The 22,831-nt window shown below is 32.8% G+C and overlaps 4 protein-coding genes across 11 annotated transcripts; 2 read left to right on the forward strand and 2 right to left on the reverse strand.

Moving 5' to 3' along the window:
- The first annotated feature begins 94 nt into the window (after positions 1–94).
- Positions 95–11,192, forward strand: Svr (Carboxypeptidase D svr). Its single transcript, XM_072891905.1, has 15 exons — positions 95–862; positions 944–1,188; positions 1,296–1,451; positions 1,859–2,034; positions 2,158–2,308; positions 2,411–2,505; positions 4,467–4,966; positions 5,090–5,548; positions 5,788–6,062; positions 6,494–6,668; positions 6,751–7,118; positions 7,200–7,353; positions 7,823–9,305; positions 9,809–9,985; positions 10,075–11,192. Exons 1-15 carry the CDS (start codon positions 407–409, stop codon positions 10,203–10,205), a joined length of 5,001 nt encoding a protein of 1,666 aa, XP_072748006.1. The 5' UTR covers positions 95–406; the 3' UTR covers positions 10,206–11,192.
- Positions 11,193–11,661: 469 nt separating this feature from the next.
- Positions 11,662–14,959, reverse strand: LOC140665750 (ATP-dependent clpX-like chaperone, mitochondrial). 2 transcript variants are annotated; one of them, XM_072892232.1, is made up of 5 exons: positions 14,508–14,959; positions 14,258–14,308; positions 13,969–14,146; positions 12,765–13,597; positions 11,663–12,678 (listed from the first exon to the last, which is right to left on the reverse strand). In XM_072892232.1, the coding sequence occupies exons 1-5, from the start codon at positions 14,538–14,540 to the stop codon at positions 12,340–12,342; spliced, it is 1,434 nt and encodes a 477-aa protein (XP_072748333.1). In that variant the 5' UTR covers positions 14,541–14,959; the 3' UTR covers positions 11,663–12,339. The 2 variants fall into 2 exon arrangements, with proteins under 2 accessions (XP_072748342.1, XP_072748333.1); XM_072892241.1 differs by lacking the exons at positions 14,258–14,308; positions 14,508–14,959 and adding an exon at positions 13,717–13,817 and having other exon boundaries at positions 11,662–12,678; positions 13,969–14,103.
- Positions 14,960–15,344: 385 nt separating this feature from the next.
- Positions 15,345–17,600, forward strand: LOC140665759 (mitochondrial outer membrane protein SLC25A46). Its single transcript, XM_072892255.1, has 5 exons — positions 15,345–15,654; positions 16,016–16,298; positions 16,397–16,453; positions 16,549–16,825; positions 16,901–17,600. Exons 1-5 carry the CDS (start codon positions 15,486–15,488, stop codon positions 17,309–17,311), a joined length of 1,197 nt encoding a protein of 398 aa, XP_072748356.1. The 5' UTR covers positions 15,345–15,485; the 3' UTR covers positions 17,312–17,600.
- A 259-nt stretch (positions 17,601–17,859) lies between these two features.
- Clpx (Caseinolytic protease chaperone subunit) lies at positions 17,860–22,792 on the reverse strand. Of its 7 annotated transcripts, none has more exons than XM_072892190.1 (8): positions 22,568–22,667; positions 21,896–21,980; positions 21,587–21,793; positions 21,256–21,404; positions 20,920–21,112; positions 19,718–20,622; positions 19,343–19,624; positions 17,860–17,982 (listed from the first exon to the last, which is right to left on the reverse strand). In XM_072892190.1, exons 2-7 carry the CDS (start codon positions 21,963–21,965, stop codon positions 19,370–19,372), a joined length of 1,779 nt encoding a protein of 592 aa, XP_072748291.1. In that variant the 5' UTR covers positions 21,966–21,980; positions 22,568–22,667; the 3' UTR covers positions 17,860–17,982; positions 19,343–19,369. The 7 variants fall into 7 exon arrangements, with proteins under 7 accessions (XP_072748291.1, XP_072748282.1, XP_072748264.1 ...); XM_072892181.1 differs by having other exon boundaries at positions 17,860–18,667; XM_072892163.1 differs by having other exon boundaries at positions 17,860–19,624; positions 22,660–22,792.
- Between the last annotated feature and the right edge of the window lie 39 nt (positions 22,793–22,831).

A 22,831-nucleotide genomic window follows, 5' to 3' on the forward strand; every position in this document is an offset into this window, starting at 1 on the left:
GTATGAAGTAAGCCGCTTTCGACCTAGACGCAATGCTATTGGACCAGCTGCTATCAAGCTCATAAGCGGCTAACTTCATGCGAAAGGGCATTTATGACGCCAAGTGTATACACGATCGCTACTATCACACGGCGACATTTGGTTCAATTTGATATTTCTTTTCCTCTTCCCATCTGACGTCTGACGTCCCTCCGTCTGATTTGTCGTTGTCGGGTCGCCCACTCATTTGACGTGCGAACGTCAGCAGTATATATACACACGTATATTTATATATATATATATATATACATAGGGAAAAATGAAAAATCCTGTGATATGAGTTTTTGACAGCCGTCGACAGCTGTTGACTTCCTCCGAGGGAATAGTTTTATCGTAAGTGTGAGATTCCTTCTACAAAAGAGAAGAAATGGGAAGCCAACATCGCGGTTTCATACTATTCGTCTGCGTCGCCGTGCTCGTCGTCCTCGTAAACAGCCATCCGTTGAGCCAGGACGAACAGGACGATGACTACATCACCACATCGTACACGCATTACGACGAGCTGCAACAACTGTTCCGCTCTCTGGAACAAAAGTATCCGCACTTAGCCCGAGTGTTCTCCATCGGAAAATCGGTAAAAGGCCGGGACCTCCTGGTGCTGGAAATTTCGGAAAATGTCGGGCAACGCAACCTCGGCGAGCCTATGGTTAAATACATTGCCAACATGCATGGCGACGAGGCCGTGGGAAGAGAATTACTAATTATCCTCGGCCAATATCTACTGGACCGATATGGCAAGGATGATCGCATCAGTCGACTGGTGAATCAGACGGATATTTACCTGATGCCATCGATGAATCCAGATGGTTTTGAAAACTCAGTGGTAGGATTGTAATTTTAAATGTTGCAACTTTAACTCTTTTCATGCAAGGATTGATGATGATCGACAAATCTTGTGTTTCAGGAAGGGAAATGCGAGTCCAAAGAAGACTTTTCAGGCAGGGAAAATGCCAATCGTGTCGACTTAAATCGGGATTTCCCCGATCAATTCGACAGAAGACTCAGTCAACTCAGGAAGGGTATCTCTATACTAAACGGTCGACAAAACGAAACAGTAGCTATGATGACTTGGATTTCCAACGAACCTTTTGTACTCTCTGGGAATCTTCATGGTGGTGCTGTAGTTGCCAGTTATCCATATGATTCTGGGTAAGTATACTGTAAAATTATCATGTTAATAATATATTTTATTGTTAAAATGTAGCTTACATTATTAGTTTTCTATCTATCGTCTGACAAAAGAATATGTCTTTCAGTATTCCAAAGGCATGCTGCATAGAAAGTAAAAGCCCTGATGATGAGTTATTTAAATATCTTGCTCATGTGTATGCGGATAATCATCTAGAAATGCATAGGGGTGATGCTTGTCCACCAGAAAGATTCCCAGGTGGTGTTACAAATGGAGCATATTGGTAAATAATCTTATCACACAGAATAAGATAGAGATTTAATCTTATTATATAATATATATAATAATTTTGAATCTATTTTTGTCATAGTTTCTGGTGTTAGTCAATGTTAATTTTGGTAGTAATTTTATTTCCAAAAATTTTTATTTAGATATTTATTATTTTGAAACTTAAAAAAAAATATTTAATCATATGTACAGTCAAAGCTCCGTAAAGAATAAGTTTTACGAATATAGGATTTCTTTTAATTAGGTTTCTCTACATTGAGCATTAATTTTCATGAAGATTTTACAAAGATAAGAATTAAGATTTAATTATATACACACACACATACACATACACACATATATTTATTCTACAACATTTAATTAATTAAGTCAAATTATAGTTTAAATCTAAATTTTTGACAGGTATGAAGTAATTGGTGGGATGCAAGACTACAATTATGCCCGTTCCAATGCGTTTGAGATAACATTTGAATTGAGCTGTTGCAAGTATCCACCTGGTTCAACAATACCAGATCAATGGCGATTAAATAAAGAATCTCTGATTAAATATCTGGAGCAAGCACATATTGGAATCAAAGGTAATATTTATATTATTTTAACATATTAGATTAATTGATGAAAGAAATTAGATTAAATGAAAAAATTTTAATATATTTGTTTCTTATAGATTTCATATATTTAATATATTTGTATTTTTATAGGTTTTGTACGCGATGGGGATAATGGTAATCCAATTGAAAAAGCAAACATTGTCATAGAAGGAATAAATCATAATGTAACAACTACAGCTGATGGCGAATATTGGCGTTTACTACTTCCAGGAACTTATTCAGTTTATGCTACTGCATGGGGGTATGTAATTATTATTTCTTTTAAAATTAATGCGTGATTGTTATACCAAACTGGAGAATATTTCTAACAAACTTATTTCTATTTAACCTGTTGTTTGTTTAGATATAAATCCAGTGAACCAGTAAACGTGACTGTATTAGAGGGAATTCCAACAATTCTTAATTTCACATTAAGTCGCAGAGAAATATCTAATGAAGGTAACAGAGACATAGATTATCCATCTCAAATATCACTCTTTAATAAACTTCTTGCACCATACGAGATGATAATAGAAGATTATAATAATCAAATTTATAAATAATTTATATTCGGAAATATTTAAATTATTTATGCTTTTATTTATGGCTGTTATTTATCTAGCATTATATATATTTTTTTTTATTTCAAATGTTACAAAAAATGAATGTGAATGAAAAACAAATGTTACTCTGTTATTAATTAACTAACACATCAGTTATTTATTTGTGTTTTAACAATTTATACATTTTAAAAATATTTAATTGTGAAAAATTTTTATTTATTTTTTTTATTTAATATTATACAGATCAAACTTTTTATTTCTTTCTATTTTATTTTACAGACTAGAGATTCAGTTGTGACATTTGGATGTACACATCTTTGATTATTTATGACTACAAAATATTTTTCGCGCATTTTTTATGGACATGACATTTTTTTTATTTTATAAAATTTAAGTAAAGAAAGATATATGTATAGACAATTAATCACACAAGGTATGGAGAAAAGAATCTTATTAACTACATATGGAAAAAGGAGAATAATTTTGAATCTATTTTTGTCATAGTTTGTACATAAAAAGGAGAATATTGCAACTATATTCCAGTTTGACAGAAGGCATATATGTATATTGGTTCTATTATTATTTCTTGTTAATTTTAATAGTAATTAATTGTTTTATTCAAATTTAATCATAGATATCTTTATGAATAAATTTTATATTGAGTTAGCTAATATTTAAGATAATTTAAATGGACAACATGCATGTATATTATAATAGATAAATAATGTCCCGTCTTCAAATTGGAAAATAGTACCTCATAATACCAGTGCAAACATTAACTGATCAACATATCTTTATGTAGAGGTAATACGGTTATCTCTATATAACATATTGTACATTGTACTATAGATTACAATGTATTTTTAATCAGACTGAACTCTTTTTATATTTTTTTACTTATATTTTCTTTATGCTTGTGTACTTACGAACAAATTATGAAAAATAATTTTTTTTTAACAAAAACTAGATACTCAATGGTACTTTTATCTTTCATCATTAATATTATTCATCATTAACATTAATATAATAGTTAACTGAACAAATTATTATTTATATTATTTAAAACAAACATAAATGTCTTGCAAAAGTATATTGATTTATTACAATATAAAAAAAGTATAAACAAAACTTTCAGATTTAAAAAAAATCATTTTTTCTTAATATGATGTCTAGTTATTTCATTTTCAATTTTATTATTTGACAGAGAATTATCTAAAAAGATAGATTTTGAATGTGTGAAAAAGATTATATTTAAGTGTAATCTATATAACAGGACAATATATGTGAAACGTTTTGTCTAGCTCATTTCTTACGAAATCATCACAAGAGAGTATATATAAAACAAAAAAGATAAGTGTACTGTATTTTGCATATAACGCATGTGAAATACGTAGTACTGCCAATGTTCAGTTTATTGTACATGGAAAATTATCATTAATAAATGTAGATCTCTGTGAGAATACGTCGAACAGTGAACGATATGTTCATGATCTGTATAGCGATATATATATATTCCAATATTTTCCCTACATATATGTATTGTTCAAAACTATAGAAATAAAAGAAATTGTTTCCGTCTTGATAATGAGTAACTTTTTCAATGCATATCCTTTTCCTTTAAACCTGTATACAATATTCTTGTATACATTTGATTTATTTGTTATCAGTTTTTTCGTTTTCTCTGTACCTTGTGTTTGCGATCATTTATCTTATATTTTTTTATACAATGTTGCTTTGCGTTTGTCTTTAATCTCTTTAATCAATATGGTTTGTACATTGGTCCAAATTATTGGAACAATTATTATGAATTTTTTTGTTTGATTTTGATGGATAACAATCATGATTCGTACAATGCAGGAGAAAATACCATTGATGAAGTAGTAAGACCCATCGACAAATATGGCTTTTATCACACTGTGGAGTTCAAGCATCACAACTATGTTGCGATGGAGAGAATCTTGAAGGAGCTAAATGCGAATTATCCAAATATCACGAGGCTCTACAACATAGGCTCCTCCGTACAGGGTCGCGAGCTCTACGTTATGGAAATCACAAAAGATCCTGGCCAGCACAGTTCCGACAAACCTGAAGTAAAATACATCGGAAATATGCACGGAAACGAGGTGGTGGGCCGAGAGATGCTACTATTGTTGCTGAGATATCTTTGCGAGAATTACGGCACCGATCAAAGAGTCACGCAACTAGTGGACACTGTTAGATTACATGTATTACCGAGCATGAATCCCGATGGATACGAGATCTCCAAGGAGGGTGACGTTTACGGAGTCAAGGGTAGAGCGAACGCAAAGAACGTGGATCTGAATAGAAACTTTCCCGATCGCTACGAAGTCAACGATGTACGTTCTCTTCGCTTTATGAATTATGTATACACATTCAATGTCTTCGCTTAACTCTCTTTAACTTGTTTTAACGATTTATATGATTGAAAAGGACCTTACGTTGGTGTATTTTTTTTATAGCTCAATCAGCATCAGGAGCCTGAGACTGAGGCAGTGATACGTTGGATAGCGAGAATCCCATTTGTACTCTCCGCCAATCTTCATGGAGGAGCGTTGGTCGCAAATTACCCTTATGACAACGGTCCGAAGGAATTCGCCGAGAACCCAAGCCCGGACAATGACGTCTTCAAGATGTTGGCGCTGACGTACTCCAACGCTCATCCGCGCATGCATCTCGGGGAACCGTGTCCGCCCTTGGTAAAGGGCAGCAAGACTCTCCTTGAGGAACATTTTCTCAACGGAATAACGAACGGCGCCGCCTGGTATCCCGTGCCTGGTGGCATGCAGGATTACAATTATTTGCACAGCAACGATTTCGAGATCACCCTGGAAATTGGATGTACAAAGTATCCGAATGCCAGCGACTTGCCAAATTACTGGCTGGAGAACAAAGAGCCGCTTCTACGTTTCATCGAGATAGTATGATCATTTCGATATTGAGGAAATGTCGCGAGTTAAATTCTTTGATATAATAATCTTCTTAATAATTTTTTATACCACAAAAGGTGCCATTTGAGTCAATCCGCAAAAATATTTTTTAAATATTGGTAAAAATTGAAAAACATTTCAGAAAAATGATTCTTTAAAGAGAACATAATTTCATAGATTTTTTGCACAAGTGAAGATATAAATATCATAATATAATTTTTTTCTTACAGTCTCGCAAAGGCGTACATGGTATAGTGAGTTCGTCTATCGGTACTCCTATACGTCACGCAAAGATCTCGGTGGAAGGTATAAAGCATGATGTCTACACCGCCGAAGGGGGTGATTATTGGCGACTATTGGTACCGGGACGATATAACATAACTGTCAGCGCGGTGGGATATGAGAGTCTTACGCAGGACGTTAACGTACCCCTGTACGGTGAAAAAATTGGAGCTGGAGAAACGACTTTGGACTTTACGTTAATGCGCGATGATCCTCAGCATTGGTATAATTATATTTATTTAAAATATATATTATCCGAGGTTTAACGATAGCGATATGAAAGATTGATGTATCTTCAATAAGGTGGAAAACTCGCCTAGTGTATAATTTCATGAATGAATCTCTCAAGTAACTTTTCTAAAGATGTTTTTCTTCGTCGGATTGGGATCTTTCTCGAAAAGATAACTCAAGCAAATCTTGACAGAAGATAAAAAAACACTGCATATTTCTTAAAGTTGTTATATCAGTATATATTAGTATATATATATATATATATATATATATATATATATATATATATATATATGTGTGTGTGTATACATTTCTTTTATCTTTATCATTTGTAAAAGAAGAAATGTATCTCCAGAAAGTCGAGAGAAATATTAAGAAAGTCTCAAAACGATCGATGTTTTTATGGAGATATTTCTCTTACAGGTCATCCGCATATGACTTTGGTTTGACGGCAAACTTGCAGAAAGGTTACTTGAAAAACTCTGACTTGAGCGCCAGATTCAGCCAATTAGAAAATCATCAACCTAATATTGCGGAATTTATAGCCGGTGATTCATTGATTAGCATGGCCATTCACTCGTTGAAGATTACGCATAATGTGAGTTTGATTTCGAGCAATTGCATATTGCTTATTCAATTGCGTATTGTCCGTGTTTAATTTAAGACTTTGCACTTTTCAGATGGGATCACCTGACGAGAATAAGTTCCATATCGCGTTGGTGGGAGGATTGTTTGCCTCCCAACCGGCGGGTAGAGAGATTCTATTACGTTTGGCAACACATATCCTTATGGGAAATAAAATTGGACATCCGCTGATCCAAAGAATATTAGATAATGCTTTACTGCATTTTATTCCGGGTATCGATCCGGCATTCGATAATATAGAAGAGACTTGCAATCCCGAAGTTAAAAATGAAGTAGGAACTCAATTATTATCGGAAAACAATACTAAGCAAAAGGATAAAATTACGAATGCGTTTGAAAAAATGTTACAAACTGAAGATTACGACGTCGTCGTGATATTGGGAGGAGGATCGTCACAAATCAGGTAACATAATATATAATGTGATTATGAATAAATACATATCTTTTGAAAAAATTTATTTCTGATCAATTTTTATCTTTCAAGTTATTCCAACGACAACTTAAAAACATTTAAAACGCTCGCCGAGAATTACGAGCGTTCGAGACACGAAGAAGAAATATGCAATTATTCAAATATGCATTCAAATAACAGTATACGTTTGACGAATTTTATACAGCATATGTATGATATACCTGCGGTAAGTATAATATAAAAATTATCAAATATATATGTATGTATACAGGGTGTCCGGAATCGCCCGCAGTACTTCGGAAACATCGTAATTTATTTTTCATAATTATAATCATAATTTATTCATAATTTATTTCATAGTGTTTTAACATAAATAACTTTATTTAGGACTATTTTGGCGTTATCCAAGATGCACCACGTGGAGACATTTCTCTTTTTCAGTTTTTTAATTTTTTTTAATTTTTATTTTTTATTTTTTTCAATTTTTCGATATTTATAAATATGATGATTAAACATAAAAGTGCCTATAACTTGGAAATGACTTATTTCTGGACTTATGTTTATATTAGTTTTTTCCCTTCTTGTTGGATCCCGAATCACTTCCTGAAGTACTGCAAGTGATTTTCTGACACTCTATATATATAGCTATTTGCCATCACCAGATATTTAAATATGTTATTTCTTTATGTGTATAGATGAGCATAAGTCTGTCGTGTTGCTATTATCCGTCCACAGACTCGATTCCTATCATCTGGCGTGAGAATCTAAGACCACTTATGGAACTTGTGCAGAATCTTGCGAGCGGAATTCGCGCGACGGTGATGAACGAACGCGGTGCACCACTTCGTGGGGCCAGCGTTAAGCTAGGAAAGAGAAGCTACGGTGTGTCGCGTAACATGGCTTATTTCAAGATGATATTGGTACCTGGCGAATATACGTTAACCGTTTCCTGTGAAGGATACGACACACAAGAGTTAAAGGTTTCTGTACGACAGCAAAGTATAACGGATATCAATATTAGACTGATACGAAAGAACGAGACGCAATTCGACGCAGCATATTACAACCAAGTACCTGAGATGTTGAGCTTCGTAAATCGAGCCTTGAACGATCTGAACGTCAAATATCCACGACAAACGACTTTGCACATTATCGGCAGAACCGCGAATGGCAGCAAGATAATGTGCCTCGAAATCAGTTCCGACAACAATCAGATAGGACGATCGTCCATCGTATTCTCGGCCGGTGTGCTACGAGTGGAACCGGTTACATCCGGAGTACTCTTGCATTTTGCTTCATATCTTCTAGACAATTATAAAAAGAACACAACGATCGCGCGTTACATCAACGAATTTTCTATATACATAGCTCCGGATTTTTCGCCTGATTTTAACGCGACACTCACCTGCGCATCACCGCCATCGGATGGTCCGCGACAGTTTCCAATTCATAATAAGCTTGATAATGAAGCGGCTATGATCGCGGATTGGTTCAGGGATATTAACGCTGTATTGGCTGTGAATCTGAATAGCGGTTCGCGACACATAGAAATTCCATTCGGTCGTGAATATGGAACGATAGACGAACGAAGGTACGAAAGCGCCGACGAGGATTTATTACGACATTTAGCATCAGTTTACGCTGACGCGAGAACAGATAAGTTGTCCAAGAGCTCGAAATGCAAGCAAGACTCGAATATCGGCGATAATAGTGTAATACACGCAGGAACAAGAATCAGCAGAAGTCATCCTCTGATGGATTATATATATTTTAATACAAGTACCTTGATGATGGACGTGTACGTTAGCTGCTGCACTACAGATCCCTCGAGCGACGTGTGGCAGGAGAATAAAGCCAGTTTACTGGCTTGCGTGCAAGAACTGAGCAAAAGCGTAAAAGGATATGTTACCAATGAAGACGACGAGCCGATCGTGGATGTCGTTATGTCTTATGACAGATCGCCCCATGTGATTAAAAACAGCAAGTCGGGTTTCTATTCCATTCTATTGCCGCCCGGAAATCACAATGTAACAGCTACGGCGTCCGGATATCACGAAGAAACTAAACTCGTTTCCACACATTCGTCCGAAACGAGGAAGTACTCGAAATTGATGTTCAAGCTCATCCGTGACGATAACATCATAGGGATACCGAGACTGGTATTCATTATGATAACGGGTAAATATCAGAGTTATGAGATGTTTAACGATCAAGAAAAATAATTAAGAAGTGAGATGAGAGAAAGACATCGTTACATAATTTATCCTCGATATAAAGAGCAATGTCCGTTTTTATTCTTTTTTTGTCAATGAAAAATTAAAATTTTTTTTTTTATGCCAAACTAAATTTTATATCCTCTAACTATATCAAGTATAAAAGGAGCTCCTTCCCATTTCAGAAATAATATAAAAGAACACATGTAAAAATATGCATTTTTATAATTTTTAATATCTCTTTAATTGAATGAAATACTGATCATCTATTGATGTGCATGTTCTTTTGTGTTGATTATTTCTAGAACGGAAAAGGGATCCATTTTCATACTTGATATATAACAGTTAGGGAACCTAAACTTTAGTTTGGCATAAAAAAATTAAAAATATCTCATTAAAGGGATAAATTTTCAAGAGGAGGCCTGGGTGTTGCTCTTTGTAACATGATACAATATAATCTTATTGCAGGTATGATATGTTTTGGCATCGTGTTGTGCGGCATATGTATCTGCACGAGGTGCCAATCTTCGGAAGACTCAGAAAAAAGCAGGAAAGGATACGCATTTAGTTTACTAAAGGACGGCAACAGCTTTTTCGATGATGATGAGAAGGAAATTGTGATATTTCGAAAACCAGTAGACGATAGTAATTATTTACTGCAAATACTAAGATTCAAAATAATCTTATAAATCAATGTGTATACAAAATGCTAATCTTTATTTGTTATAATATAGGGAATTCTCTGAGTGATAATGAAGTTACAAGGCCGTATTTCGACGACGACAATAGTTCCGAGGACGGCAGCGATTTAGAGTTTATTCGGCCTGAGCGAGAGTGGAGCGATAAAATACCAAGACAAACGTGATAGCAAATTTTTTTCGTACGATATACAGTTTTTTACATTGCGATAAATTTAGCAGCTTTCAAATACGAATTAACTAAATAACAAGATAATAATTTATGAAAACAAGAATGAAGACATAAGATATGTTCTTATATACGTATATTAGATCTGTGCATTTTGAACGTATGAGAAAAATACAATTATAGTAAGATAATTTATGAAAACAAGAATTAGGGTATAAGATATGTTCTTATATACGTGTATTAGATCTGTGCATTTTGAACGTATGGAAAAACACATTATTATTAATATACAAATGTTTGGATCACGTTTTAATTTTAATCATATTTTTATAAATATATTATGTAAAAATTTTAAAAATAGATTATAGTTTTATAGAAGAATATAAAAAATGATATAAGACAAAGTATGTAAATATCAGAAAATTTTATAGAACTTTAAATGAAAAGTGTAGAAGAAAGAATTTTTTAGATGGTTAACTTTTACTTTTAATTTTTAAGAGTAGGTATAGAATGAGAGAATATCATATGTCACTATTATATAGAAGGCTATACATAATCATTACATTAAGAACAAATATACATTAAAATAATCTAGATATGAAAGACATTCAATATTAGTCTCACTAATTTTAACATTGAGTATAAAAAATTTACTTACGCATGATGAATTTTTCTTGTTTATATTACATTACACAACAGTTTTTACAGTAATTTAATCATGCAATCTGCAGATGCTGAAATCTAAAAGAAAGAATACTGTTTTTTTTCTTTTTTTGTTCTATTTCTACTACTTTTCTAAGCTACTTCTATTATACTTTTCCTAAATGTCTTCCTAAGTAATAATTTTCTAGGTTCTATATCAGTGGTTCTTAACCGGTGTTCTGCGGAAATACTAGTGTTCCGCGAAATTATGAAAGCTTTAGTGTAACTTTTAATAAAAGATATGTATGCATTTTTTTTTTTTTTTTTTTTTTTTTTTTTTGTGATTAATGATTTTGATGTTCCGCAAATTTTCCTTCTAATCAAAAGTGTTCCATGACTTTGAAAAGGTTAAGAACCACTGCTCTATATATATATATATACATATTTAGATTATAAATATAACTATAAATACTTAAGACATACAAATAATATATAATCAATTATAATCAGAATATGTGTGATGATAGAATTTAAAGCTGATAAAACTTAAGTAGTCATATCACTATAATAAAACTATCACAATTTAGCAGATTAAATAAGTTTGTTAAAGAAATCATTTAACGCAATACATAATGTAAAGTGTTATCATGATTTTATATTCTGCGTCAAGCGAGAATTATTCAACATATTTTATTGTACATAAAATTTTGTAAATTACAACATTTGCTTACAACGAATTATATATATATATATATATATATATATATATATATATAACAATTGCTTAACGACAAACTATATAAATTTCCATAAAATCAATTATGCAGGCACAAAAATAATACTTCTTATCTCTTAATTTCCAATTTCTATTTATATACAATATACAGTATAAAGATAAGATTAGTTTATTTATAAAGAATTTTATTTTACAGTATAAAGATAAAATAAAGTGAAATTTTATTATTAGAACCTTATTTCATTAATCAGTAAAAACCTAAGAGAAAGGGACGCTCCTGTAAAATGTATTTATCTCGGATTGATTATCGCGATTAGTCGTCGGAGAATTTCTTTTGGAGAGTCTCTCTCGAGTATTCTAGGAATTCTCTATCGAATTACGTTCGACAAATATTTTATTGTACAAATGTAATCTCGCCTTGAAATAATGCGCGAAGTGGGAAAACAAAATATCTGTTATCGTGGTTACGAGCTATCACATCTGAGTTCCATGGAGTAAACGGTGGAAAACATTCGCACAATTGTTTAATAAAATTAATTTATCGTTGTTTTGTTTTCTATAGAAATATTAATAATCTTAACCGATATGTTTACATCAGACATAAAATGTTACATAAATCATAATACTAAGTAAATATATAAATACTATAAAATATATTTTATTATAAAAGTATAAATAAAAGAGAGTAAAACAAAAAAATAAATTGATTAAATATTTCAATTTATTTTCGTATAAAAAAAGAAAACAAAATTTATTAGAAAAAATGCATAATAAAGAAACTTATCAATAAAGGAACTATTATATTGAAATATTGAATCAATTTTTTTATTATTTCTTTTTTTTCGTTATTTACATGCTGCGGTTGTTGAACACCATCCTCATTATTATCTCGTCTCACGTACTGCAACCTTTCACAACTCTTTACGTATTGTTCTGTGATATGAACGGACACTATACCACTTCCCGGTACTTCAAACATAAGATCTAAAAGTAAAGACTCCAATATCGCTCGTAAACCTCGCGCACCTGTTTCTCTTTCATTTGCCAAAGAAGCGATTGTATTCAATGCGTCGATGTCAAATGTTAGCTCTATCTGTGTGAAAATTGAACATATAATTTATAACTACTGATTTGTAATTTAAAATTAGATTTCATGGAACAAAGATACTTCAAATGTACCTGATCCATTGAGAATAACATCTGATATTGAGGAACGATAGCATTGCTTGGCTCAGTGAGAATTCTCACTAGCATATCTCTGTCGAGGGTGTGAAAAGGCACGAGTACAGGAAATCTGCCGACAAACTCGGGTATCATGCCGAAATTGATGAGATCTTGGATCTTGACATCATGCAGCAACATGTCTTCCTTATTGTTCCCCTCAGTTGAAAGTGACATATTGATCAAAGTTTTGTCCAGGCTTCCGAGCGCTGTATGATCAAATTCAGAATATTTTTCTGATTTGCGTCGCGCGATCAACTTATTCAAGCCGCTGTAAGCACCTGACGCAATGAAAAGAATATTCGTCGTGTCAACTTGGATCGTTTCTCTACTTTGATATTTATTCTCCCTTGGTACAGTTATAATCGTTCCCTCCAACATCGTCAGCAATTCCTGCTGCACACTCTTACCAGCCACATCTCGGTGTGCTCCAAGTGTAGTTTTGATTTTGTCAACTTCATCCAAGAAGACAATACCTATTTCAGCATGATCTACATTATAATTGGCGTTCTTAAGAAGCTTAGCTATAACGCTCTCAATGTCCTCGCCAACGTAGCCCGCTTGCGTAAGAGTGGTACAATCGCAGATAGCGAATGGAACATTTAGACATTGCGCTATTGTCTGCCCGAGTAACGTTTTACCGGAACCTCTAGGACCAAGCATCATTATGTTGCTTTTTCCCAAATTCAGTTGACGCTGCTTACTATCTAATTCAGTCGACTGTCGTGTTGATTGATTGCTCATCTCTTGTTCACCTCTTAGATTGTACATATACTCTGCAAGTTTGTATCCTGAAAATATATTTTCAATGCTTAATTTATTTAGCAAATTTGAAAATAGTTTGTGATAACATATAAAATAAAATATACATAATAGGATGATGTACTATATATAATACATGTTTATTTACCACAATAAACTATAAAAGTATTGCTGTTTTAGATCACAAATTATTTTATCAATCTTCTTTTTTACAAGTACTTCTTACTGAATTGTACTTTTTATTCAAATCTATTAAAAATTTAAATTATCTGTATTTTTTTTTCAAGTTGCTAGATTTCATAATAATACATAATAATCTTTATAATACAAAAAAATATAAATATAAAAAGATTTTATAATACTAGAGCATTAATGTATTGCTATTTCTATAGTTGAAGACCTCTGTTAGTGTAGAGATGACTTGCTTCCTGCATGCTAATTGACTTAATATTAGTTTGCATCTGTGAGGTTTGTCTTGGCAGATTGTAAATTTGTTTGTAGTGATTATAAACAACAACACTCAGCATTTTCTTAGCATATTCTTGACCCACAACGTATTGGTTTATATATTCAAATATCTGAAATCATAATTTTGTTACAAAATATTTTTTCTTATCCAATTAAAGCAGATGTATTTAAAATATCTGTATATAACTCTAAATTAAATAATCAAAATTATAATTATCTACCTTTTTTGGAGGTAGAGGTGGCTTCATATAGAATTCTTGCTTATCACCTTTCTGTAAACATATTTAATCATACTTGCAACATACAAACAACACTTATTATTAGCGTAATTATAATTAATATGATTCTAATGATAAAAATTTATAGCTGATAAAACTAAATTACTCTTACTATTATAAATTACAATTTAAGAGATTGTTAGTTTTATTAAGAGTTCACCTAACGATAATATATAATCCAAAATGTTATTACCATTTTATATTCTGTATCAGAATGATGAGGCATTAATTATGTATTGAAATTATCAGCGCACTTTGTTGTAAAAAAGTTTGTACATTGAAATGCTCCTTATATACAATAAATTATAAATTTAAAATATTCTTTAAAGTATCTAACTTTTTTTTATACAATATTTTTTAGAAAGATGAGAAAAAAGTACATATGTATCTCTTCTTTGGATTTAGATACGTATAAAGCGATACACATATTTCGCCACACGATTTTTTGTTTTTAAGAGGGCTGTGATACCCCTATAGGGTGTTATTGCATTCATCGTGCGACAAATTTTTGAAGTGTGTTGATTGGCTGCAGGATATAATAGCACCCTAAAGTTGAATTCACACCTTGATTGGCTTCTGCTTTTGTGCTTTTTGCTTTTCCGCCTAGGTGTAAATTCAGCCTAATAGTACATACATATGTATAATATATACCCTAGACAATTTATGTTTTTAAAATTATTATTAAAATATTTCTTTTATTATAATATACGTATGTACAATTAGTTGTATCTATATAATAATATTTAATATTATATAATAATGTAATAAGATTTCTATTTTATATATATAATAAATATATGTAAATTTATAATATATATAAAATAATTTTAATAATTTCTCTACCAGTATATATAGTTATATTGTTATCTATATGTATTAAAATGAAAAAAGATGTAAGATAAAATAGTACATATATAATGAAATATATATTAATACACCATTTATTATTTCTTATTACACCGCATGGATCCAGCTATGTAGGTTTGCCAGATGTAAAATGGATTCATAGAGTTCTTATTTTGGAACACTCCAAACTTTAAACGCGCTCGCAAAAATCAAAATGGCCGCCATCAAGTTACGGGCCGTCGTAAGAGTTTGGTGATGTAAACAGGAGAAAATATTCGCAAATGTTTGGTAAAACAAATTCGTCGACTTATTTTCTGTAGAAAGAATGGCGGGCTTAGAGGGTTACGAGAGCGTATATCGAGGTCGGTCTGTTAGATCGTGGGAAATGAACACGCCTTATCCAGAGAAGTATCACGGTCGAGAGGTTATTCGTCCTCTAGATATACCTGTTATGCATCCTCTGGCGGAAGACAATCCGCCGATCGTCGACGATGGTAAATCTTCAGTCAGTTACGTACGACTTATAACTAAAAAGTCGTTAAATAAATTCTATTGATTTCATTTTGTATCAAAATCAAATCACCGGGATATTTACAAGCGATAAATACTTCATATTTTGCAGGTTTTTATGTCATTGTATTGCAGTATGACAGATTTCTTTTTCACGAATATTATTTTTACTATTTGTAATTCTTTTCTACTATCAAGCGATGATTTTTACTCTTCAAACATTTGTTTTTACGCAGACATCGAATGAATGAATATTTTTATCGAAATTTAATAAAACAAGTTAAATTAAACATTTATCAAATTTACAACTTTCACATTTGATAAATTTATTTATTTATTTTTCAGACACTACTGTAAGCAAGTATGTGGGATTAGGTTGTGGACTGGCAAGCTTAATTACGGGAAATCTATTGATACATCCTTTTATAGTATTGCGAAGACAGTGTCAGGTTAATCCAGGCGCAACAAAATATCATTTAATGCCCATAACTTTAGTTCCAGTAATAGTACGTTTGCATCAGACTCAAGGTATAAATACACTGTGGAAAGGAATTGGTTCAGTGTTACTTGTGAGAGGCATGACATTAGCAGTTGAGGATTTGATTTCAAAAATCACACCGTGGCCAAAGTAAGGTGATCATTGAATAATAATGCTCAATCTTTTAGTGTTTGTAAAAAATTTATATAAAGTAGTTTTTTTTTAAAAAATTCAATATTTAATTACAGGAAGATTACTTGTAACAGCTCTTTGAAAGCATTTGGCCAACATATCCTTCTCAAATGGTAATTGTAAGGATGTACATTGATGTAAATTAATTGCAACATTAATTAAATGGTTAATTAACATTTATTAATATTTATAATCCTATATTTTATAGTGTCGCCGTAGGTATAGTGACTCCTTTCTATTCTGCGTCACTTGTGGAAACAGTTCAGTCCGAGATTGCTTCTGAATGTCCGGGAATCCTGGATGTTTTTCGTGACGGTGCAATCCGTTTACTGGATGTATGTAATAAGGGTAGACTTATTCCTATTTATGCCCTCATACCTCCTACTATAGTTTACGAAGTATCAAAATATCTTTTTACTCTAATTGTGAGAGGAGTGTCTAGCCGAGTTATGCACGTCAGGCATAAACATTTACAAGAGGCAAGAGTATGTATCTAATTTTTTTTTTAACATTATGCTTTTGAGTAATATGTATCTATAGGAGCATTATTAATATTTCAGGGCGCGTACAGTAAAGATTTACTATCCGAAAGTGTTGTCCAAGATATAGAAATGCAATCTATCCTTGTATCGACATGTGCTGCGGATGTCGTGTTTTATCCGCTTGAAACTGTTATTCATCGATTACATCTTCAGGGTACACGCACCATTATTGATAACTTAGACACTGGAAAAAGTGTAACACCATTATTAACTGGCTATAGCAGTGCGGCCGATTGTTACCGTACGATAATCTCGACCGAAGGACCGCTTGGTTTGTATAAAGGATTCGGTGCTCTTATTATGCAATTCGCGGTACATTTCATTGTATTGCGTGCGACAAAATGGCTTTTAACAGAATTGGGCACGATGCTGGTGCCGAAACCTAAGCCAATAAAGCCACCGAAATCTCCGTACTACAATGAAATATAAAAAAAAGAGAGACATTTTGTAACAAAATATTGTAAAATGTATGGAATTTTATTTGGTTTTTAACAAAGATAATTTCCATCACAACCTTTAGTAATTCTGATGAATTAAGATTTTGTAATTTTTTTTCTCATTTTGTTAATAACAACAGAATATTCAAAAGTGTAAATTGTGCATAATGCAAATTTTTAATCTCTGTATTGTACATTTTACAAGCGTAAATACAAATTAAATAGGAGATTAAATCTATATAAAAATTTTTTAAATAAGTAAAATTGGAATGTGAGTAATACTTGTAAATATAGTCATTTTCATACGACGTAATTATTTTCACCAAATCAATTTCTGTATATCATGAAAACTGTATAATTATGTGATGTGATTTTATTAGAATATTATGTTGATATATAAATGTTATAGGATGTTTATGAAGTAAATGAATTAAAATAAATTAAAATTACATATTACAGATTTATTACAAATACAGAATTATTCTATATATTATAGGATCTCAGATCATATGAAATAAAGATTTAGGGAAAAAATTGTGTAATTTTTGTCATTCCGCATTATATTTTATACAGTCTATTTTTCTTTGTTTTTCTTTCTTCCTTCCTTTTGTACAGTTAAAATAGTAAATTATAATAGCGAGGATGTATATCGCGTACGACGATCTATAAATAGATTATCAGTTACATATAAGTCACATTATTCACATTTTTCTTTCCACTAATCTCTATAATATATACAATATATTACATAAACACTCTATTATAATTCAACTAACAATAAGACAATTGTCTATTATATTTAAAATGTATTTTGTTTTCATTTTTTTCTCGTCTTCTTTCACGATTAATATTCTTCCATCATCAGTAAACAAATGTTTATTATGTAATGTATTATTATTAACCGAATTATAAGACTTCTTTTTAGATTTTTTAAACAATGTGTATATTAGTACTATCTTTATAAACAATCCTGGCATGACAATGTATGAAAATTTATCTTGAGTGGTTGCATTGAAACTCTTTATTATATGGTTTTTTACAATATCTGCAATCATATTCAATTAATTCTTTATTTCATATTTCATGTCTCAATAGTCAATCCGTTTAAATTATGATCAGAAATTGTTTTATTGCACCTAATGTATAACATTTAAGTTGTCAAATCGATTTTGATGACATTATTTTGTGAATATGTATATTAGTATTACTTTTTATTTACATATATTCTACATCGTCAGATTTAACAAATAATTATGTTATTTTGCTTTCAACATCATTTATCATCATAAATACATGCCTGATGTAAAACTGATTGGAAATGCTAGTATGTGTGGTTTTTCAATTTTTCCTGCAATATGAATGAATAAAACGATACAGTGACAATGGAAAGATATAGTGGAAGATATAGTGACATCTTTCCATTATTGAATTAAAAATCAAGTTTATATATTTTCTTTATTCTATTTGTCTTTTATTTATGCGACACTTTTTTGAAGCAGGCATTTATTACAATGCATGTTTCAAATATATGCAAAATGATTTTTCTTATAATTTTTAATAGAATTTTCCTCACATTAAATAATCATCTTAAATAATTATATTAGCATTCATATCTATTTTTAATACTGTTGTGGTTCTACAACAGTTGTATTTTTATAATAAAATGATTGCCAATAAACGTATATGCATGCATACATATACATAAGGTACATAAAATGTTATACACATATGTATATATAATTATTAATGTCTTGCAGGAAATATATTCAACATTATAACAAATATAATGTCCAAAATCGATAGAAATTGACTATATAAGAAATAATTGAAACTTTGCATAAAGAAACTTTATATAAATATACAGGACAATTTGAAAGATTTTACACATTGTTTGTACTGGTTTGATAATAGGTAGAGATTATATATTAATTTTTATAAAATGAAATTAAAGTAGAGCAATTTATCAAATGTCCTAACTTTTTCCTAACTAAATATCTATCTATTAAAAAAGAAATAATTATACCAAAGTGTCGCATCCTTTAATTATTTGTTAATTATGTACATGCTGCGCTTGTTGAACATCATCCTCGTTGCTATCATCTCGTCTCACGTACTGCGGCTTTTCACTGCCTTTTACGCACTGTTCTGTGATATGAACGGACACTATACCACTTCCTGGTACTTCAAACATAGGTTCCAAAAGTAAAGACTCCATTATCGCTCGTAAACCTCGCGCACCCGTTTTTCTTTCCATTGCTAAAGAAGCGATTGCATTCAGTGCATCCGTGTCAAACGTTAACTCCACCTGTAAATTGTATGGAAATTGAACATATAAATTATAATTATTAATCTGTAATTTAAAGACGGATTTAATTGGACAAATAATATTCAAATGTACCTTGTCCATTGAGAACAACATCTGATACTGAGGAACGATGGCATTCTTCGGTTCGGTGAGAATTCTCGCTAGCATGTTCCTGTCAAGGGTATGAAAAGGCACAAGTACGGGAAATCTGCCGACAAATTCTGGTATCATGCCGAAATCGATGAGATCTCTAGCCTCAACCTGTTGCAACAATGCGTCCTTTTCCTTATTATCTTTTTCGGTAGAAGGTGACATATTCGCAACATCGGCCAAAGTCGCCGCTCTCCTGCCTGGGCTCTCAGCCGCGGGCGTCGCGCCAAATCCGAGATATTTTTCTGATTTGCGTCGCGCGATCAGCCTGTCCAAGCCGCTGTAAGCACCCGAAGCGACAAAAAGAATATTTGTCGTGTCCACTTGTAACATCTCTCCGCGCAACTTCCTCGAACTGTTCCTCTCTGGTACATTTACGATCGTTCCCTCTAACATTTTTAGCATTCCTTGCTGCACACCCTCTCCGCCCACGTCTCGCAATTGGTGGATTCCAGGTATAGCTCCGATCTTGTCGACTTCATCCAAGAAGACGATGCCCATTTGAGCACGATCTATTACATAATTGGCATCCTGAAGAAGCTTAGCTATAACGCTCTCAATGTCCTCGCCAACGTAACCCGCTTGCGTAAGAGTGGTACAATCGCAGATAGCGAATGGAACGTCCAAACATTGCGCTATTGTCTGCGCGAGTAACGTTTTTCCAGAACCTGTAGGCCCAAGCAACAATATGTTGCTCTTTTCTAATTTCAGCTGGTGCTGCTTGCTATCTAATATAGCCGATCCAGGTGCAGATTGACTGCTCGTCTTCTGTTCGCCTCCCGGATTGATTGTGTGTTGAAATCCCACTCCCGGAAATGGATTTCCAATACCCGATATATGCAGTAAATCTAAAGAAATAAAAATTTATGATAATCATACATTATATCATGGTATATATATATATATATATATATATATATATATATATATATATTTTTTTTAAGGGAGCACCCCACAAATTGTGAAAATACTGTTGTTCAGATCACAATCTGTTTTATCAATCCCACTTTTATAAGAAATTGTAAGTATGTGAACTGGTTTTTTAAATTACCTCAATTTTATAAAAATATGAAATAAATTTTGATTATAGCATAGACAAATTTCATAATATTGAAACACTATAACTTCAGGACATCGCTATTTACGTGGCTTAGGACCTCTGTGAGTGAAGGAATGATTCGTTTCCTGCGTGCTGATCGGGTTAATGTTGGTTTGCGTCTGCGATGTTTGTACTGGCAGATTGTTGTAAATTCGTTTGTAGTGATTATAAACGGCAACACTCAGCACTTTCTTAGCATATTCTTGACCCACAACATGTCTGTTCAGATATTCGAATATCTGAAAATATCATTTTCCATCGCTGCAAAATATTTTTCTCGTCCAGCTAAAGCAGATGTATTTAAAATGTGCCAACTGCTTTTGCTTTGTTTTTAAAATGTCTGCATAATTCTAAATTAAATAATCAGAATTACAACAACTACCTTTTTTGGAGGTGGAGGTGGTTTCCTATAGAATCCTTGCTTACCATCTTCTGGTCTCAATGCTTCTTTCAAACTCCTTTTTGAATCAATCTCTGACAGTACAACAAAGAAATGGTGGCACTTCTCGCACTTGACAAATCTTGTAGACGCTGTATTATTTAAAAAAAATAATTTAACACTGTATTACATAATATTAGTATTTCAAAAGTATGAAAACCTTAATGTACAAGTTGAAATATAAAAATGTACAGTAATTACTTTTTACTTTGACAACTACCTTTGTTAAACTATAATTATCTTTCTTATCTATAATTGCAGCAATATTACTTACAAACAAATGTCTCGACATGTGTGCAAGGATCTCCACATTTTGGACAGGTGAGTGTGTTCTTCTTTCCACCACCAGTGCCGTTACCAGTGGATCCACTGGATGCGGTAGTATCTTTGGAGGGTGGTGTAGGTTCAGTTGGAGCTTTTGCTAAGCTGCCACTAATTGTCAAAGCTCTATTGGCCACGACAATTCTCACAATTTTATGTACTGCGTAACAAATAATCTCATTAGGTTTGTTACTCTTGTAAATCCATTCACCATCTAATTCAATAAAGCACAAAATAGAAACTATTTACAAATGACACTCACCATGATTGTTGACATGGTTAGAGGCTACCAAACGGCCCGCGCTGATCAAGCAACAACGTACGCTGCTCATGATCGGTGATTTTCACTGCGAACGAAAGACAGTAATATGAGAGACCCAAGATTATCTTGGACGTTCCGAGTACATGAATTTCAAATCAGAGAGGTATTCTCTTGCGTATTGCGGAATCGATGTGATATATGTATGTCTAAACCGATGGCAGCTTGTGTTTGCGAAATAAATAACCCAACGAGTGACGATGACGATACGCGTAAACTGTAGTCGTTTACTGCATGTCAAAATACGAGATCGCGTAATATTTTTTTTTTCTTAATTCGTCGATTATCCCCGTCCTTCTCAAAGTTCTCTCGTGTGTTTTCGTGCTCGATTCATACTTGACACAATTCCGTGGAGCGGCCGAAAAATTCGCGAAACTCCAAACGAGATGAAACTTTTGTGCGACGAGCGAAATCGCGCAATGTCGCCAAAGATTGGCAAATTGCACAAGGACGTGCGATAACACGCGGAGTAAAAAAAAAAAAATGCAGAGAAATATCGACGCGAGGACTCGAGGAGAATGATAAAGAGGGAGGGGGGAGGGAGGGGAGAGACACAAAAATGCATCCCTCGCGGTTGTCGGCCGATAAATCGATTCACTCTTGCTCGCGTCTTACCCTAAATTTTTAATATAAAGTACGACAAAAACGTCAACACCGCAGACGGCACAACACAACACAGCTCAAAAAATATATACATACATACGTACGGGATACACGAGAATTTTTTTCGTGCGAATCGCGCCCTCTCGCGCGACTTCGCTGACTCTTTTCGCGTCACGATGCTCGTGGCTCGTGGCTCGTGGCTCGCGTGGACGCAATCGCGTGTCGCGTGAGGTGGTGCAACCTAGACCTTTTCTTCTGTCAGTGTACTGTCAGCAG

Source organism: Anoplolepis gracilipes, chromosome 1 (genome assembly GCF_047496725.1).
Source record: "Anoplolepis gracilipes chromosome 1, ASM4749672v1, whole genome shotgun sequence".
NCBI classification, from domain to species: domain Eukaryota; kingdom Metazoa; phylum Arthropoda; class Insecta; order Hymenoptera; family Formicidae; genus Anoplolepis; species Anoplolepis gracilipes.

What these genes read in the sequence shown, in the direction of transcription:
- LOC140665750 (XM_072892232.1), bottom strand. Translation starts at nt 14,540, where the DNA reads ATGCCTCATCATTCTGATACAGAATATAAAATG. An exon ending in CACCTCTACCTCCAAAAAAG is followed by an intron (nt 14,147 to 14,257) that starts GTAGATAATTAT and finishes TTATGATTTCAG; the next exon opens with ATATTTGAATATATAAACCA. An exon ending in TCATCTCTACACTAACAGAG is followed by an intron (nt 13,598 to 13,968) that starts GTCTTCAACTAT and finishes ATATATTTTCAG; the next exon opens with GATACAAACTTGCAGAGTAT.
- Svr (XM_072891905.1), top strand. Translation starts at nt 407, where the DNA reads ATGGGAAGCCAACATCGCGGTTTCATACTATTCGTCTGCGTCGCCGTG. An exon ending in TTCTACGTTTCATCGAGATA is followed by an intron (nt 5,549 to 5,787) that starts GTATGATCATTT and finishes TTTTTCTTACAG; the next exon opens with TCTCGCAAAGGCGTACATGG. An exon ending in CGCGATGATCCTCAGCATTG is followed by an intron (nt 6,063 to 6,493) that starts GTATAATTATAT and finishes TTTCTCTTACAG; the next exon opens with GTCATCCGCATATGACTTTG.
- Clpx (XM_072892163.1), bottom strand. Translation starts at nt 21,965, where the DNA reads ATGAGCAGCGTACGTTGTTGCTTGATCAGCGCGGGCCGTTTGGTAGCC. An exon ending in CACCTCCACCTCCAAAAAAG is followed by an intron (nt 21,113 to 21,255) that starts GTAGTTGTTGTA and finishes TGATATTTTCAG; the next exon opens with ATATTCGAATATCTGAACAG. An exon ending in TCACAGAGGTCCTAAGCCAC is followed by an intron (nt 20,623 to 20,919) that starts GTAAATAGCGAT and finishes TTATTTCTTTAG; the next exon opens with ATTTACTGCATATATCGGGT.
- LOC140665759 (XM_072892255.1), top strand. Translation starts at nt 15,486, where the DNA reads ATGGCGGGCTTAGAGGGTTACGAGAGCGTATATCGAGGTCGGTCTGTT. An exon ending in TCCGCCGATCGTCGACGATG is followed by an intron (nt 15,655 to 16,015) that starts GTAAATCTTCAG and finishes TTTATTTTTCAG; the next exon opens with ACACTACTGTAAGCAAGTAT. An exon ending in CAACATATCCTTCTCAAATG is followed by an intron (nt 16,454 to 16,548) that starts GTAATTGTAAGG and finishes TATATTTTATAG; the next exon opens with TGTCGCCGTAGGTATAGTGA.